The 19,800-nt window shown below is 39.4% G+C and overlaps 1 protein-coding gene across 2 annotated transcripts in view; it reads left to right on the top strand.

The window, feature by feature from the left end:
* PIGM (phosphatidylinositol glycan anchor biosynthesis class M) overlaps positions 1-19,484 on the top strand; it is a 367,285-nt gene extending 347,801 nt beyond the window's left edge. For both annotated transcript variants that reach the window (XM_044083380.1, XM_044083381.1), the window contains exon 7: positions 18,578-19,484. In XM_044083380.1, the coding sequence (XP_043939315.1) occupies positions 18,578-18,745 (168 nt within the window). In that variant the 3' untranslated portion in view covers positions 18,746-19,484. The remainder of the gene's footprint in view (positions 1-18,577) is intronic.
* Positions 19,485-19,800: the final 316 nt, after the last annotated feature.

Genomic DNA, 19,800 nt, shown 5'->3' on the forward strand with positions numbered 1-19,800 from the left:
CTTGAATTCTTTCTCTTGTTGTCCATATAGTCAGCGGAGCTCTCGTTGTCGCCCTCCTCTGGATCTAGACCTAGACCCAGTAGCGCTCCTTCACTTTCGTTCTGCCTGCTGCAACTGAAAAGGCTTATTGAAAAGCTCAAAGTACTTTGATTCAACTTTCTTGCACCTTCAGCAGCATTTGAGTCATTCTCTGTAGTTAGTCCATTTGCAGGCAGCGTTTTCAGGTCTGCTGTCTCTCACACATCTTTCTGGCACATCCTCAGGCTCGGAGGCATGTGCCGTTAAATGATGTCATCACGGCGATTTTCGGAGTGCTCCATATGGCCAACATTTAAAGTGGCAGTACTCTTCTCACAGAACACATCCAGAGTATCAAGCAAATTCACAGACTTCTTGGAATTTATGCCACCAGATTTATTTGTAGAATTCACAAAAGGTTCATTCCTAGGCCAGGAGAAGATATTACCACATTGAAAATCCTTTATGTCTCTGATTAATTTACGTTTTTTAACTGCTTCCAGTCTATCATCTAGAGCTGATAGTCTATCTATCATGGATTGGTAAGATGAAAGCATATTCTCAAAACAAGGCAAAGCAAACAAATCATCTTCCATAGAGATTATCTCATTTTTTAGATATGATAATCTCTATGGAAGATGATTTGTTTGCTTTGCCTTGTTTTGAGAATATGCTTTCATCTTACCAATCCATGATAGATAGACTATCAGCTCTAGATGATAGACTGGAAGCAGTTAAAAAACGTAAATTAATCAGAGACATAAAGGATTTTCAATGTGGTAATATCTTCTCCTGGCCTAGGAATGAACCTTTTGTGAATTCTACAAATAAATCTGGTGGCATAAATTCCAAGAAGTCTGTGAATTTGCTTGATACTCTGGATGTGTTCTGTGAGAAGAGTACTGCCACTTTAAATGTTGGCATATGGAGCACTCCAAAATCGCCGTGTGATGTCATATGAACGGCACATGCCTCCGAGCCTGAGGATGTGCCAGAAAGATGTGTGAGAGACAGCAGACCTGAAACGCTGCCTGCAAATGGACTAACTACAGAGAATGACTCAAATGCTGCTGAAGGTGCAAGAAAGTTGAATCAAAGTACTTTGAGCTTTTCAATAAGCCTTTCAGTTGCAGCAGGCAGAACGAAAGGAAGGAGCGCTACTGGGTCTAGGTCTAGATCCAGAGGGAGGGCTTACAACGAGCGTTGCCATATTAGCTATATGGACAACAAGAGAAAGAATTCAAGTCCTTTAAAACAAGTGAAATTAGCCAAGAGATAAGGGCAGGTATATTGAATCTATCTTCCATTAAGCTAACCTCTGAACATTGTTCTGTGTTGAAAAAAGGACTGGGGTTCATTCCTACTTGTGGGGATGATATTGTAAATGTTCTTACTGATTTGAAAATGTTTACCAGATCTGTAAGCTTGAAATTGATTTTTAAAAATGAATCACATGAAATGAATGTCTGTAAACGACGAAGTACTTTTATACCTAATAATATACCAATTTTGACTGCCTTTAATGATCTATGTGAACATGAGTTGAGACAGGCCTTTGCTAACAAGAATAATGTTAAGAATTTCAACCTTACATATTTAGAGTTCCTGGCTTTAAATGACTTGAAAAATAACTCTAATATTATAATTAAACAAGCAGATAAGGGTGGCATGGTTGTGATTATGGACAAACACAAGTATTTTGATTCTGTTTTAAGTTTGTTGAAGGATGTTACAGCATTCAAAAGTATATCATACCTCAGAAGTAAAGAAATGTATATCTTACATAAATATGTGTATTTATGACTTGCAGTTATCTTGTGATATTTCAATAGATTTATTTCATTTTTTTACTGTGTCATGTCCAGTCATACCTCAATTATATGGCATACCCAAAGTCCATAAATCTAGAGACAATCCACCAATGAGACCAATAGTCTCTGGCAATGGCTGGGCTACTGAGCCTATTCTCTATATTTGCAAAACAATTGGGTCCCTTGTTGTCCCATTGCCATGCCGTCTTGAGAGATTCAGTTGACTTCTTGAAAAAATTGAAGTGTTGGCATATGAAAGCTACTAACTTTGATATAACCTATGGGCCTATATATCTGGTAGTTATGGATATAACTTCTATTTACTGTTATTCAATGACTTAGGCCTTGACTCTATACGTCCAATTCTTAACACGTTGTTCAAATTTTACAACTAGGCATATTGAGAACATATGTATGTTGCTTGATGTGGTTTTTAATAATGTGTTTATTTTCAATGAAGAATACTACTTGCAGTTAACAGGCATAGCAATGGGCACTGCCAGAGTCAGAAATACCTATGCTAACTTAGTGTTGCATGAATGGGAGAGAATACATTTTGATGGGGTGAAATATATAAATGAGAAGGTTAGGTTTTACCAGAGATTTGTGGACGATTGTTTTTTTGTATGGAGAGGTTCCTTGACTGAACTCACAGAATTTGTTGACCATCTTAATGATACTACTAATTTTTAAGGTTCAAAATGGAATGTTCTAACGTTGATATAAATTTTCTAGATGTTAATTTAACAATAGAAGGTGATAACATAATAACCTCAATACATAAAAAGAAGTATCATGTGGTAGATATTTACATGCATCTAGTATGCATGCTTCTCATGTGTTCCAGGGTATTGTAAAAGCACAACTTATGTGTAAGTAGAATGAATACTACTGAAATGATTTTTTGAAACAGATGGATGAAAAGTCATTGTTAACTGATATAAGGAAGGAAATAGAAACCAACAGGAGCTTTGATGATACCACCATCTATTACATCTAAAGATGAGAAATTAAGGTTTCATTACCTCTTATACCTCAAGATCACATATAGTTAAGAATATTATAAGTAAATATTGGAAAGTACTTCTTGCACAGGATGACATTGCTGCATTGGTAGGCATGAGACCATCTTTTGCTTATAGGAACAAAAGATCTTTAAAAGTTTGTTATGTTACAAAGATTTTAACATCAATACTATTAAGCAGTCTATAGGGGCTAAAACTGGTACCTTTTGTTGTCATAATTGCAGTTGTTGCAATGATATAATTTCTTCCAATAGTATGGATCTGGGTTCTAATAGTATGTTCCAACATCCAGTATCCAAAAGAATATTTGTATTTCATGATTTGGCAACGTGTATATCTAATAATGTGGTATACCTAGCAACATGCTGCCTGTACTTGTTTCTATGTCGGAAAACACGTAAACTGAAAGACCGTATAGAACATAAGTCAGAAATCAGGAGAGGATGTGAAAATAATGCCTTGGGTAAACACATTAGGACACTAGGTGAGAACCATAAGTTTAAGTTTAGAGTTTTAGATATGGTACAGAAACCCTTTAGAGGTGGGGATATAAATAATCTGTTAGAAACAAAGGAATATGAATGGATAATACGTCTTATGGCTGATGTATATCCAGGTTTGAACACAGCTGTTTCTTTAAAACCAATATTGGTTAAAATACAACAAACAAAACTGAAGTGAAGATGATGCTCATATTTTCATTTCTATATAAGAATTTTCACATTTTTTATATGTATTTATATGTACCTTTATATGTATTAAATATTGACCCTTTTTAATTGAATTTCTGGTCATATGATCCTGGCTGCGGGTCATGTGATGTCTTTTTGGGTGTATTTAAGTGAACTTTTTAATGAACCTTATGTTAATCATTGAGGAAGGGTGTGTCCCGAAAGCTCTGTGTTTTATAAAGGTGTTTTATTCAACTGTCGTTTGTCTTTCTTGAACATTGGGTGCTGAACAGCTGTTGTTTGTGTTTAAATATAGTGTCCCAGGGATACAGATTTCACTTCCACACGTTGCCAACATCAAGTGGGTCACCGGACCTACCCTCAAATCAGTGGGCAGAGGCCCCAAAACAAGTACTTTCTCTCTTAAACTTAGGGGCTATTCAAGTGGTACCAGAAGAGAAAAAGGGCCAAGGTTTTTACTCGAGACTTTTCCTGGTACCCAGAAAAGACAATTCATGGCATCATATCCTGGACCTGTCTACTCTAAACACCTTTCTGGAGATTCCAAAATTCAAGATGCTGACTCTTCACCAATTACTTCCTATGCTAGACAAAGATGCCTGGTTGGCAACACTAGATTTAAAAGAAGCATACCTGCACGTCCCAGTCAGGGAATCTTGCAGAAGATACCTACGCTTCAAAGCAGGCTACACGCTCTATCAGTTCTCTGCACTGCCCTTTGGCTTATCTACTGCACCCAGAGTATTCACAAAGTGCCTAGCTCCAGTTATTGCATTTTTGCAGGCAAAGAAATATTCAAATATACCCAAATTTGGATGATTGTCTAATTCAGGCAGAAAGCCAGGACATACTTTTGAATCATCTGGCCTTTGTAAAAAGGGTTCTAACTTGTCTGAGGTACACCATAAATGAAAAGAAATCACACCTGGTACCCTGTCAACAAATTATATTCCTGGGAGCAAGCTTGAATACAACTTCCCAGATGGCTTGCCTCACGCCAGAAAAGCAAATTAATTTGACAACCTACTTCAAACAAGTGGTCACACAAACCCTGCTATCTGCAAGACAAATACTGCAAGCCTTGGGGTTCATGGCCTCCTGCATTATTCGAATTCCATATGCAAGACTGCATATGAGGAAACTACAGCAGTATCTGAAAAGCCTATGGTGTCAACACTCTCAAGACCTAGAAACAATAATTCCTATCATATCTTGCCTATGCCTAGAGTTCCTTTGGTGGGCAGAGGCCTGCCACCAAAACAAGGGACTACCTTTCACACCACCCCCTGCCACCCAAACCCGAATAACAGATGCATCAAACTATGCATGGGGGGGGGGGCTCACCTGACAGGGAAGTGCATTCAGGACAAATGGAACCCAAGTCAAATGCACCTGCATATCAATCAAAAAGAAATGTTAGCTGTACAGAATGCTCTGACAGCCTTCAAGGACCACATTCTTCCAGGACAACTAATGGTAAAGACGTACAACACCACTGTTATGTGGTACATAAACAAGAAGGGGGGTACACATTCTTAACCCCTTTGCAAACTAGCCATTGAGCTACCAAGTGTACCTACAAGCTCAATTCCTGCCAGGAAAATTAAATACACTGGCAGACGGACTAAGCAGAAACCTCATGGATCCACATGAGTGGAAACTGGAACCAAGGATTTTCAACATGTTGACAAGCATATGGGGGAGCCCAGATATAGACCTGTTTGCCTCTCCCCAGAACTACCAATTGGACAAAGTTTGCACAAGGACTTCTCACAAACAAGCCTGGAAAGTGGATGCTCTGTCCTTCAGCTGGAAAAACCTATCAGTCTATGCCTTCTCCCCTCTGCCTTTGCTCTCCAAAGTAGTTCTAAAAATCAAACAGGACAAACCAAGGATGATTTTGTTTGCTGCAGACTGGCCACGCCAACACTGGTACCCCCTCCTGCACAGTGTATCACGATTATCTCCATGGCATCTGCCTCAGACTCCTTCCCTGCTGTCTCAGCAGGAGAACCAGATTCTGCACCCTCAGCTTCCAACACTGAACCTTGCAGCCTGGCTAATTACTTAGTATCTCTCCTTTACCATCCCTCAGCAAACCTGTGATGGATATCATTTTAGAGGCAAGGAGGCCTAGTACTAGAAAATCTTATGCTGAAAAATGGAAACGATTCTGTGCCTGGAACCAGTCTCAATGCATGAGCACAGCAGCGCCCAATTTACCTCAGATTTTACAATACTTAACTGAAATGCTTCACAAGGGCCTGTCTTTTTCCTCCATTAAAATCCACACCTCAGCCATTTCAGCTCATTATAACACAGAACCTCCCCTCTTCTCTCATCCACTGCTCAAGCAGTTCCTCAGAGGGGCCAAAAATTTGAGACCACCCAGGAGAGCTCCAACCCCCGCCTGGGACCTTAACTTTGTCTTGGAGAAACTCACTCTACCTCCTTTCGAGCCAGCTGCTACTGCAGACTTAAATTTCTTTCTTGGAAAACAGCTTTTCTTTTAGCAATCACTTCAGCTAGAAGGGTATCTGAATTACAGGCCCTTATGGCAGTGGAACCTTTCATAATCTTTCATGCGGACAGGGTGTCCCTCAGAATCAGTCCATCCTTCATGCCCAAAGTGGTATCCAGTGTGGCTCTTAATCAGTCCATTCATTTGCCAACCCTCTTTCCCAATCCACAGAATAAAGGGGAACGGATACTGCATTCCTTAGATGTGCACAGACAGCTTAGATTCTACTTGGACAGGACTAAACCTCAAACGAAATCTGAACAACTGCTGGTGGCATTTGCTGCAGGGGCAGAGGGGAAGGCTATTTCAAAGCAAACCATTTCTAAATGGATAAGCCATTGCATTCATTTCTGCTATAAGCACCATGGAAAACATATCCCCCAGAGATGCACTCCACCAGGGCTGCATCTACCTCTACAGCCTTTCTCAGAGGCGTCCCTACCAGGGACATCCTAGAAGCTGCTACCTGGAGTTCTATACATACTTTCACCAAGCATTATCATTTGCCAATGTTGTCTAAATCCAGAGCTGGCTTTGCCACTGCAGTCTTGCAGGGCCTTATAGCGGGCCCTAATGCTATCTAAATTCCTCCTCCCAACCATACCTTTGGGAATCTATCCAAATGTAATGACTGCAACAGTAAAACATGAAGAACATAGTACACTTGTGTACACTTACCATAAATGTAGATGTTCGAGTGTATTCACTGTTGCAGTCCTGGTTACCCTCCCTCCAACCCCTAACTTCTTTTGGTTATACCTCTACTTTCCTTTACTATGCTTAAAAGCCTTTTTGGTGTATTTGCTTTTTTATTGGAAGTATATCTTTGTGCTTTTATGTTTAATTGCTTCCCATTAGGGGGCCACCTGACATCTGGGGCAAGAAAAACTGATGTAATGGCGTCAGCTACATGTTTTATACCCCTGACGACCTGACGTCATGGAAGAAGGGACAGCAACTGATGCAGGACCCAAGACTTTGTTAATCAGGCCGACTGAGGGCTACCTGCAAGCAGATGACCCATATGTAATGACTGCAACAGTGTATACACTCTAACATCTACATGTATGGTAAGTGTACACAACTGTACTTTGTGGGTTGAGCCTATGTTCATAGGTTCATAGGTTCATACTAGGCTATCTGCCCTAGGGCATTTATAAGCCTAGCCAGAGTGTGTGGCTTTCACCACCCCTTAGGATGAGAATACTATACCCATTAGTTTGCTGTGCCTCTGTCCAGCAGTGACACAGAGGTGATTCCCGGGGTAAACCTACGATCTCCCATCCACTCGTCAAGATTTCTCTTGAACAGAGTCAGTGAGGGGCTCTGCCTCACATGGACTGGGATTCTGTTCCATAGTGTAGGGAGTCTCTGGGTGATGAATCTGTCCCTCCAGTACGTCCTATTTATATCCGTGTTGAGGTTTAAGTCTCTTGCTCTCGTGGCTCTGGTGGATTTGGATTTTTTGAGGTGGAGTATGTCCATTAATTCCGGGTTGGACATGGCCTTGTATGTCAGGCACAGATCACCTCTGAGCAGATGGTATGCGACTGAATAGAGCTGGAGTTTCTTCAGTCGGGCATCGTATGACATATGTTTGAGCCCCTTTATCCTTTTGGTGAGGAACTTTTGGGGTCTGTCCAACTGCTGCAGGTGTCGGGTAAGGTACATTCCGAATGGGGTGTTGTACTCAATCATTGGTCTGATAAGTGAAGAGTACAGGGGTACAATGACCTCTCCTGATCTGGATGTGAATCCCTTCATGATCAGGTGGGCAATGTAGAAGGTCTTCCTAACCACTTTGGCAATGTGAGTGTCAAAAGAGAGGTTACTGTCAACTTGGGTCCCCAGGTCCCTGATAACTTCTTCCGTGTTTAATGGATTACCACCTATGTGGTAATTAGGGGTTACCTTGTTTTTCCCAAAGGGTATGACTATACATTTTTGGCATTTAGCTTAAGGCCATGGCTCTGGCACCAGTTATCCATTTCTATGAGACCTCTCTGGAGGATGTCTGTGTCTGATGGAGTGTCAATTATGGTGCCCAGTTTGCAGTCATCTGCAAATTTTGTCAGCCACAATCCCCTATGTTTGCCTGCACTTCAGAAAAATAAATGCTGAACAAGAGGGGCCCAGGACTGAGCCCTGTGGGACACCGCCGTGACCGGCTTAGAGTCTGACATGGCACCAGCAACTCTAACCCTGTGTGTTCTGTCCTTGAGCCAGTTTGCAACCCATCTTGTGACATATGGGTTTACATCTAAGCTGGTGAGCTTTTCTATGATGCCCGAGTGGGGTATTGTGTCGAACGCTTTTGCTAGGTCAAGGTAGGCTGTGTGAACTGCCTTACCCTCATCAATGGCCTTAGTGACCGTTTTGAAAAAGTCGACCAAGTTCAAGAGGCAGGATTTGCCCTTGACAAAGCCAAATTGGGTAGGATCCAGTGTCTGTAGGTCCCCAATGTCTTTATTTATGAGTTCCATTATGATCCTCTGCATAGCTTTGCAGACAAGGCTCGTCAAGCTTATGGGGCGGTAATTTCCAGGGTCCGTAGAAGCACCGCCTTTGTGGAGTGGGACCACAGTTGCCGTACGCCATTCTTTGGGTACGTATCCTGTAGTAAGGCTAAGATTAAACAGCAGCCTTATGTGTGAGTTTAGTTCCTCATTGAGTTCATGTAGCACACAGCCGGGGACACCGTCCGGTCCCATTGATGCTGTGTTTTTTGCTTTAGAGAGAGCAGCTCTCACCTGGGCATCTGAGATGTTTGGGAGGCTAGACTCTGGTGGAATAGATATTTCTCCTTTTGGGGGGGAGGGAGGGGAAAAATTTGCACTGAACCTGCCTGCCAGTATGTTGGCAATGTCTGTGGGTTCAGTGATTTTTTTATCATTTTGGACTAATTCTGAGCATATCTGGGAGTTTCCACTCAGGTTTCTAACATAGCTAAAGAAGGCCTTATGATTGTCTTTTGTGTCATTAGCGATTTTTCTCTCAAAGTTGGCCTTGGATGATTTTATGAGTGATCGTAGTTTTTTGCTAGTATTGATCAGGGATGCCTTCCCTTTTAGGGATTTTGCTCTGTCATGTAGTAGCTTTCTCCTCTTGTTGTAGAGTTTATGGCTGGGGTCCACCAGACCGGGCGCCTGTCTTTGGTGGAAAGGGTCTTGATTTTATTAGGGATTGCTTGATCCATACATTCCTGGAGGTGCTCGTAGAAGGCATTTGTAAGGGTTTCAGCAGCGTGGGTTTTGGTTTCCACTGGCTCGGGGGCCTTGAAGGATACCACTCCAGTCTTAAGAAGTGTGAAGTTTGCTTTTGAGAAGTTCTTCACTGTGGTCTTATTTGCTGGGGGTGGGGGCAGGATGTGGATCTCCAATGAGATTAATTTATGGTCTGATCTCACCAATGAGGGATATACTTCCGGTGTGGAGCATTTTGTCCCCATGTTTGTGATGATCAGGTCTAGTATATTTTCTCCTCTTGTGGGAATGGTGACTAGTTGTTCCATAGCATATGAGTTTATGAACTCCAGGAACCTTTGGGCTAGGGTGTTGGGGCTTGAGTAATGTTCCCAGTCTATGTTTGGGTAGTTGAAGTCACCCAGTATGATGGTGTTTGGAGAGACATGCATACTCTCCAGTGTCTTCAGGAAGGCTGTGTGGGTTTCCTGAGTTTGAGAAGGTGGTCCGTAGCATGCTACAAACTGTAGGGCAGTTTTACCTATGGTTAATTGCACCTGGATGGTCTCCGATGCTTCGTGCGTTGCCACTAACCTGGAGGTGTGTGTATCCTTTATGAATATGGATACTCCCCCTCCTTTTGTGGTTCGGTCCGGATTTTGGGGCCGGAACGCATGATATGAGGTATAACCTGATAGTGCTGGGGTGCTCTCAAGAGCCTTGAACCAGGTTTCAGTCACAGCACAGACATCGATGTTCTCCATACTGAGGAGGGCTTTGAGGGCGTGCATCTTGAGGTTTAGACTTCTGGCATTGAGCATTATTACCCTTAGTTTTTCTCCATTTTTGTTTTCTAGGGTGGTAGGTTTATCATTTGAGCCTTGCCTAAAAAAGGCACTATGGGGGTGGCAAGAGCCTTTGCCAATATCCGGAAGCCCAGTGGTGACAGGTGCAAGCCGTCCCTTGCGAAGCAGCGTGGCTTGTCAAGCATGTCATCCCAGGCAGACAGACATTCGATCCCCTTAGAATGACACCAGTAATTAAGCCAATTATTAAAGCTGATCATTTTGTCTCTGTATTGTGGCATCATTCTTGGTGAGGGTAGGATACTGCTCAGGGTCAGGGTCATACCGGCCTGGGCTACATAATCTGAGAGCTCCTCTATGTCTCTTTTCATGTAGTCCAGGGAGGTACGTCTCAGGTCGTTCACACCGGCATGGACAATGACTGAGTCATACTTGTACTTGCTGTGGAGTGACCTGAGTGCTTGTGTTATGTGGCGAATTCTAGCGCCCGACAGGCAGCTTACTGTGATCTTTTCCTTGTTCAGTCTGGTGAGTGGGACATCAGTGTGTCTGACTATGGAGTCACCTATAACAAGTGTGTCTGGCATTGTGTTTGGCCTTAAGGGCTGTGACTGTTTAGCACACTGACTTTGAGAACTATGTGTTGCATGTCTTATATCTTGAGGTGGCAGTTGCTTGGGTGTCTGCTTTGGAGGCCTCTGTAGTTTTGGTCGATTTTTGATCAGTGCCTCCGAGTATGTCTTTGTGTGTTTATGTGTTTGTTTTGCAGTTGTGATAGTTCTATGTGAAACTGGGTTTGTGGTGTGAGTGGTTTCCTTTTCCTCCTGTCTGGTCTTGCCAGTCCTGAGTTGAGAGAGCTCATCCTCCAGTTTGGCTATATAGTTGCATCTCTCACATGTATTTGTGTTTTGTGGGAGAAGGAGTGGGTTGTCTGTGTACATGAGGCAATTGTAACATTGCCTCAAGATGCCCAGATTCACCAGCTGAACAGGAGAGGACGCTAGCAACTGACCCTTTGACATGCTAGAAAAAGTGAAAAATTTTGCTGTGTAACTGAGTCGGAAGGGACCTATAGGGAAATGGGTACTCAAGGGGATTCTAGGCTAATGTAGTACTTTGTTTAGTATATAAGTACTTTACCTATATAAAAATGCTTTAGGAGCAAGTGCTGAGCTTTTGAGATAGAGAATAGACTGTTTAGATTGCAAGTAGAGAAGTTCTAAGGGAAAAATTGAAGAGCAGACTTTACGGAGCCAGAAATAGTTTAACCTTGTTTAACCGGCACTGCCCGATGGTGCTTTATGGGCAACTCCACGCTAAATCACGCAAAAGCATGGTAAAGCGGGCTTTATTACAGGGGGCTGAAAAGAGCTAGGAATTGACCCAAAATGGCCAATAGACTACAAGTTTCTGGCTGGAACCACTCCTCTAGGGACAAATAGGCTGCTCAGTGCTCCCCACTCCCACTGGTGAACAAAGACGCTTCCTTTTATCCAAATAAGGATATGCAATAGCACAGGAACCAAGACAAAGCCCAGACATCAGCAAACTCTGAAGACTGGACTATTCTAGTTCAGTAAGGCGGGAAAACAAGATTTTTTTTTTTGTTTTTGTCTTTTTTTGCAGAAAACAGAGGAAAAACAGACAGTAAATGCTATAAATGCTTTTAAACGGCTAGCGCACTTGAGTGTGTTAGCCTACAGGTAAAATTAAGCAACAAATAACTTTTTTAAAAGTGCAAAACAGTTAATCAACACAAAAACAGTTTAAATAGAATGCAGAGCTGTATAAACAGGCGAAAATGCAGTCGCTAAGCAATAAATAATCAAAAAGCCAGAAAAAAATACTTAAATCAGGAAAAGTCACTCTTTTGCTCTCTGCTGCTTGTAGAACTCTGCAGGACACCACGAGGAGCTGTGCTGAGTTGAATACAAGCGAAAAAGCGCACTAAAGCGGGCTTTATTACAGGGGGCTGAAAAGAGCTAGGAATTGACCCAAAATGGCCAATAGACTACAAGTTTCTGGCTGGAACCACTCCTCTAGGGACAAATAGGCCGCTCAGTGCTCCCCACTCCCACTGGTGAACAAAGACGCTTCCTTTTATCCAAATAAGGATATGGAATAGCACAGGAACAAAGACAAAGCCCAGAGATCAGCAAACTCTGAAGACTGGACTATTCTAGTTCAGTAAGGCGGGAAAACAAGATTATTTTTTTGTTTGTTTGTTTTTTTCTTTTTTTCTTTTTTGCAGAAAACAGAGGAAAAACAGACAGTAAATGCTTTTAAGCGGCTAGCGCACTTGTGTGTATTAGCCTACAGGTAAAATTAAGCAACAAATAACTTTTTAAAAGTGCAAAACAGTTAATCAACACAAAAACAGTTTAAATAGAATGCAGAGCTGTATAAACAGGCTAAAATGCAGTCGCTAAGCAGTAAATAATCAAAAAGCCAGAAAAAAATACTTAAATCAGTTATAGCAAATACAGTTATAACAAATGCTCTAAAATATACTGTATATTTCCAAAATGTTTGAGAAGGACAGTCAGAACACAAGAAGGTTCAGGCGAAAGAGAAAAAAAAAAAAGTTTTGTTTTACTTTTTGAAAGGGAAAAAGGAGGAACAGAAGGCCTTATCGAATGTTCTCTCTGTATTAAGCAGAATGAGCTAATGACACTGGACTGGGAGGTGTCTCACAGTAGGGGCGGGCAACTGCTCAATTAAAGTAATGTTCAATTAAAGCAAGGTAGTATAGTATGGAAAGTAAGTATAGGAAGAGTGCAGGGAGAGACATTGGTTGGTTGAAAGGTGATGGGGAAGGAGAGTAGTGAAAAAAAGTGCAGATGACTGTATTGCTGTAATGGCAAATAGGGGGAGTAACCTGGTGTAGGGTGGAGCAACTGGTTAACTATAAAGGAAATGATGTCAGTGTTGGGTGGGGAGCAAAGTGAGACTGAGCGTAGTGGGCTGAGCCAAGGAACTCAGTTCAGAGCAGACAACACTGTTAATGGGAATGAGACCCAAGATTACCCAAGTACAAATAAAGAATTAAACTGCTACAAGGGTGCAGGTCCTAGAGTGTGAGCCTCAGCTACTATTAAACAGAGTTACAGGAATACAAAGACATTTAAATGTAAAACTACACTGGGTGCTTGTAATACACCAGAAAGCTGAAACTTTTAAAGAGTCCTGTTAAACTGTGAGGCAGCTTGCAGATAGATCCGATGAACAAGTATAATCACACTGTTGAAGTTTACTCTAGTTTAAGTAGCCGCTATGTAAATTGACTGCAAAAGAAAAGAAAGATAAAATAAACATATAAAGCTCTAGTTGCTTAGTAAAGAGGGTCAGGATAGAGCAGATAAGGAAGGAGGAAACTCTGTTTTTATACTTAAAAAAAAATAGTACAATGATTAGACCAGTTGAGAGGTTTTGAGCAACAACCCTTACATTAACTTGTACATGGCAGTAAAACAGTTGCATTTAAACAGTATTAGACATAAATATTGTAGCACAGTAGTTATACTTTCATAATCAAGGCTCTTTTTAACCACCAGATACAGTTATATGAAAATTATCTGACAGTTGCTTCACTTTCTTATTCAACTTATCACCAGTGCTGCATGAATTCTTTACAATGTATGTCTCTATACACTCGAGCTGTGTTTCCACACTGTAATGTGCTGAAGTTCTATTTCACAGTTTCTTACAGTAATTCTCAGGTAAGTCTACCTCCAGACTTTAATACAAGCTCAAATGGAATAACATTAGAGCTCTTCCAGCATTCCATGTGGTACTTACAAACAGTGATAAAGTTTACAAACATGAGAGCCTACATTTCCCAATAACAGCATCCAAAAGCACAGTATGTAGCATTCACTACTATTTTTAACTTGTACTTATTCCAAAAGGAGACAAGACAATGTACTTACATTTAGAGACATGTACACATTTAGGACACTACAGCAGTTAAGTCTAGCAGGGAAGAGTTTAGATTTAAAAGAGGGCACCAAGCTGTACAAGTAAGGAAAAAAAAAACTTCTGATCTACTGTCAGTGGGTAGCCAAATAACGAGTGGCAGTATGGGAGCCAATGAAATGCTAAGGAGAGCCTATGGAAGAGGGTTTGAAGCTTATGAGCCAAGGAACTCAATTCTGAGCAGTTTGTGTCCCTGAAACCGGTTCTCAAAGGTAGGAGATTAAGGAGGTGAACATTATTTTCTCTTTGTTTAGTTATTCATTGTTTTATATGATTCTGTTATACACTGTACAGTTTTGTATTGTTAGTTTCATGATTTTAGTTGTTTTTGTATTTAGTTTTATGGAACTATAAATTAAATGTTAAGAATTAGTGGATCGGAAGTTTTGACAGAAAGTGAGTCTTCTCTGTGTAGTAGGACATATCCTAGCAACAAGTAAAGCCTTAGAGTTTATTGGATAGGGCTTGGTTTAATTAATTAGTAAATAGTATGTTTAACTGATGTTGTAAAATGTAGTTTTATTGGTCTGAAGAAGCAATTGTATTTGTGAAAGCGCTTACCATTGATAAAGTTTTTCACGTTTATCTGTATGTGTTTATTTTGATTGCACCAGCTTCTGCTTTTTGAATTGTGCTGTATTTGGATGTTAGAGAGAGTCTAACCCTGGCAATGTTTCTGTGTGTTTTTTGATTTATTATCATTTCATTTTTGAAGACTTGCATAGTTTTGTGGGTTTGTTCTAAGATGATAGGATGTTCTGAAAATGTATTTATTTTGTATGTTTGTTGTTAAAACAAACAGTCTTGAAAAATGTGACATAGTTTCAAAAGGAGATGAGAAGAAACAACTGCATAAAAGCTCAGTACGACAAACAGTGTTTGCATGAAACACAAGCTGGAGATGCACATTCCTAAAACTGTCATGTATAAGTGGGAACAATAGGTTTTTATCATAATGACTACACTATCCATATTATCTTGGAATGTAAATGGCCTTACAGGTGTAGGCAAAAAGGAAGTAGTATTGAATTATATTAAGACATGCAGTGCTGCAGGAAATACATTTGGAAAGAAATGAACATGTGAATTTGGCAAAGAAATTATTTCAGGATGGATATTCACCAGATATCAAGGACAAAGAAAACTGGGAATAATTATATTAATCACTAGAGGGGCTCCAATAGTGATAGAAGTAGGGAAAAAGACAATAATGGTAGATTTGTGATAGTAAGGGGATATTGGCAAGGGGGGAGGATTGCACTGGCATATATTTATATTCCACCAAAAACTGCTGTTCTGGAGTTTACAAAAAATTGGGGAGAAACAATCAGCTTTCAGCAGGGAATATTGCTTACAGATGGGGACTAGAACTTGATTTGCAATAGTGAGACTATATCAGGAGACCTAGATGAGAAAATATAACCAAAATAGAGTAGATTTCTGAAGAGATTTATGAAAATATTTGGTAGTAAGATACAAGCAATGAAAATGTTTTTAGTCCTTTTAGCTTCATATACAGATCAGGCACATTTTTATCAAACAGAAGAAAAGTTGTGGATAATAGTAAAGAATTGAAGGAATTTATCTGGGAGGAGAGTAGGGCAAGAGTTAAGTGAAATAAGCTGATTTCTCCCAATAGAACAAGGTGGTTTAGGATACCTTATTTGAATGGATATTTTAGAGCTATGCAGTTAAGACTTGTATGCATAGCACAAGCAAGGAGTTATAATTTAAAGTGGAAAGGGACGATTCTGAAGTGGGAAGTGGAGTTCAAGAAATAAAAAGACAGTTGCATTTTGGATGCAGATCCTTAATGAGAGTAACAACCATGCAAAATGTTATACTTGCAAATTTGCAGAAAGTGTTCTAAGAAGTAAGCCAGCACTGGAACAGAGAGAGGAAATTTTGCTAATAGGGACAAACAACAAGTTGGGGTTCAGTAAATGGACTGAAATGTATTGAAGAAAATCAGCACAGATACCAGGTATTGGGAAAAAATAACTAGAGGCCAAGAAGGTGTTTGGATTACAGATTAGAGACTGCCTTCCCTATCAGGGATTGATGTTAGAGTATAGGCAAAGAAAAAGTGATAGTGGAGTCCTAAGTGAAATACTTTCTCTGGTAAAGTTTTTAGCTGAATCTAGAATAGAAGCTGATGTAAAAACTGGATAATTAGTAAGACATATAAAATATTGCATGACAACTATACTAATCTGTCAAAGGAGGTTAGGAAAGATTGGGAAGAGAGAGTGGAAAATCAATTTCAAGGGAACAGTGGAAGGACATATGTATGGCTCCAAAGTATGCATCAAAGGCCAGAAGGTTTAGGGTTTTGTTTGGAAGTGTTTGCCTAAGTATTTTATACCCCAAGCAGACTTCAAAGAATTTGTACAGGGAATTTCTTTTACATGAAATTGAAATGTCATAAACTAAGATGAACTTATATGAATATATGCCAGTAAAGGTTATACTAGTTCTATGAGATTATTCCTCTTTATAACCTTATTGGTTAATCCTTTTCATTGGACCACCTGTAAATATTGTACATATTGTTATAGTTATTAACTATTTTCTTTTATTTTGAATTGTAATTTAAAATTTACTGTATCATAATTTGTCTACAAACAAAAAAAATAAAAATTATTTAGCAAAAAAAAAAAGAATTTGTACAGGTAATTAGCAAGTGTTTTAGGTGGGATGGGCAGAAAGGGGTAACTTGGAACATGTTTTATGGGAATGTAATGAGTTGGAAGATTTTAAAAATTCTTTGCAGAATACTCTTTCAGAAATATCGGAGGAGCAAATATTAGTAACTAATGAAATGAGTCTTTTGAGCTGGGCCACAGGATTTGAATTGCCTCGATATAGTAAGGTGTTATTACGTTTAATTATACTGACTGCCAAAAAAAGCAATTACTAGAAAATGGAAATCAAAATCTAACCCAGCTGCATTTGAAATATTGAATATTGTAAAAGAGATAAAAGAACTGGAAACAGGATATTTAGAAGAGGGAAGAAGCTAATTACATAGGAATAAATGGAATTTGTGGAAACAGTAAATGAAAAATTATGTTCAGAAGAAGAAATGAGGTGTAAGGCAAGGCAGGAAATGAGCAATTTATGTAATGTTGGCCTAAATAAGAGTTTTTGTAAAGAAAGAAAACATATAAGTAATGTATAATGTTTGTAAATGAAAAAATATTACTCTGGTTTGTTTTATTTTCTGTTATATCTGTGCTTATGTCTTAAGTGATAGTTTAATGAAGGTGCTTAAAAAAAAGACTGTCCAGTTCTCTTCATGTGCTATAACTGAGTGTAAAGATTTTACAGTGTTTGTAATGAAAACATCATCAATTATAAACAATAAATCCCTCACCTTTCTAATAAATGAGCCCACCTTTTTTCCTTCGGTATGAAAATATCCAACTGAACTTTTCTGTAAACTTTATCATTGCACGTTTTTTATTCCATGAGATTTACATAAACTTTAGTACATATTACAATAGGAGTTCCACCTTTTGCTTTTGTGTACTGAAGTGACTTGTCCTTTACCCAAGTTACTAATAATTCTTCTCTCACCCTCTATCATGTAATGTTTTTTTTCTTACAGGATTACATAAAAGGTTCTAATTTCAATGCCGGTCATGGATTCAAAAATCAGCTTCACACAGGGTTCAAAACAGGATAAACCTCACTGGGTTTCCAGCAGTTTTTTTACTATACTGCAGCCATTTGAAGTTCCAGTTAAAGCTAAACACTTTATGTTCGACTGTTTACTATACATTTTCAAATGTTATGGTATTGACCATTGTACTAAGCATAAACTGGTAACCCTACACTTGAAACAGTTTGTCAGAGAATACTTTCTCAGATTTAAATGAAAAAGTTACTATTCTCGATTGCCTCCTCTGACTCTAGAGATATCTTCCACCTTTGCTCCATGACTGCAGCTCTACTTCTCCTTAGTGACTGCTCATCCTGAACCTTTAATTCTCTAAAAATGGTCTTCTCTGACCATTGTGATAAACTCGCTGTGAACTCCATCTCTTTTTCTCCTGTCTCAGAACCTGATTGGTTCCCCTGCCATCTTAGGCCTTGTTGAGTTCTCACTGCTAATGCCACCACCATGTCCGGGAAATGCCTCACAGGTTTGTAATGCTTGGATTGCCTATTCTGTATTATAATCTATTGCTGACAGTAAGACATCACTTTCTTTCTAATTGGTTGCTGTTACCCCATGTCCTTTCACTACTTTTATAGCATACGCTCTGATCTGGTCATAATCTTCTCTGTCCATTTTTGTCTTGTTTATTTTACTTTAATAACCTCTTTGATTTTCTTTTTTATTCGAAGCCAAATCACTAAAGAGTCAACTTTTCAAATTCAGTTGTTTTATTAGGCATAGTATTGGGAACAAGACAAGTACAGAGATTTCATAGCAATTTCGCTGAACAGTTGTAAACTTAACAAAGTAATATGATTATCACATTTATGTAAGTCATTTGTTTTGCTTTATAAGCTAAAATTTCTTTCTTACATTCTTTTAGGCACTCTGGCTGTCCCCTGCATACTTTTTGGAATTTGAAGGCATAAATACATTTATAATAATTTGGATGGCTGGCCTGCTGTTCCTTGTTATTAATTGCAGTATTCTTATGCAGATGATTTCCCACTACCAGAAAATGAAACCACCACAGAAGGAAAAACCTGACTGAAGAGCCTTCTTTGTCTGAAAAGATGATACAAATGCACTGTAACTGTAATCTCTGGTCTTACAAGTGTCTGCCCAGTTGCTGCAACTCTTAGTTACCAACATCAGCAGAAAACTCATTACAAACCCTTGCTTAAGACTACCTCTCAGTAAACTCCTTTACTAATCTATCAGCAAGCAGACTGCTAAGGGTTAAAATCATTTTGCTGTTTGACATTTTTTTAAACAGATCATATTGCATTTTCTGTGTATTTTTATTTTTTAGTGCTTCATTAACCTTCTGACCCTTCAAATTCCCGAATTCCAGATGAAAAGAGTGCCAGAAGAAAAGAAGCAATCTACAATTAAACAGTGAAAACTCAGGGAATCAGTCTCAGTCATGTTGCTTCTAAGTATTCTCAGAGTTTGTTCACCCAGCATGCCAGAGCCCTATGTACCTACCACAATACCTAGATGACGGAACGGCCCACAGTGGCACTGGCATGATGAAGATCGGTTTCCTTGTAGAAGAAGGGTCTTCACACGAATCATTCCAAAGGCACTACCAAGTGGGTGCTTGACAGAAACATAGTTATCTGCTTTGGTATTGGCACACTTTGTGAGTTTCTTCTAGAGAGTGTCATAAGGGTACAAAACGTAAATTGATAAATATGTAGAGTTGTGCTAAGCAGTAGCTTAATGCTGCTTTCATTCTTTAATTAGAGGACAGCTGTACCACATAGCTGAATAAAACATAAACAGATCACTGTTATAGCTCATTTACAACAGTATTTAGGAAGGACAAAGAATGATCATGATAAGTGTCAAAAGTAACTGTCAGAGCTTCACTGTAGATTTAAAATTCCAGAGATTTCTGTTATGTAGTTTACTACATATGGCCTAAGTGTTTCACACTGAACTTTTTCAGTAACACAAATTACCTCCCAAGTTGTTTGCCTGCGGATCTTCTGTAAAACATTACCCCCCTTTTATTACACATTTTAGTAAAATCAAGTTTAATAAAATAGAAAGCTTTATAAGAACACATAGTGGTTTGAAGGACAAAACAGCAAAACAAGT

The sequence above is a fragment of the Protopterus annectens genome, chromosome 9.part0 (genome assembly GCF_019279795.1).
Source record: "Protopterus annectens isolate FY-2018-M chromosome 9.part0, PAN1.0, whole genome shotgun sequence".
NCBI classification, from domain to species: domain Eukaryota; kingdom Metazoa; phylum Chordata; order Ceratodontiformes; family Protopteridae; genus Protopterus; species Protopterus annectens.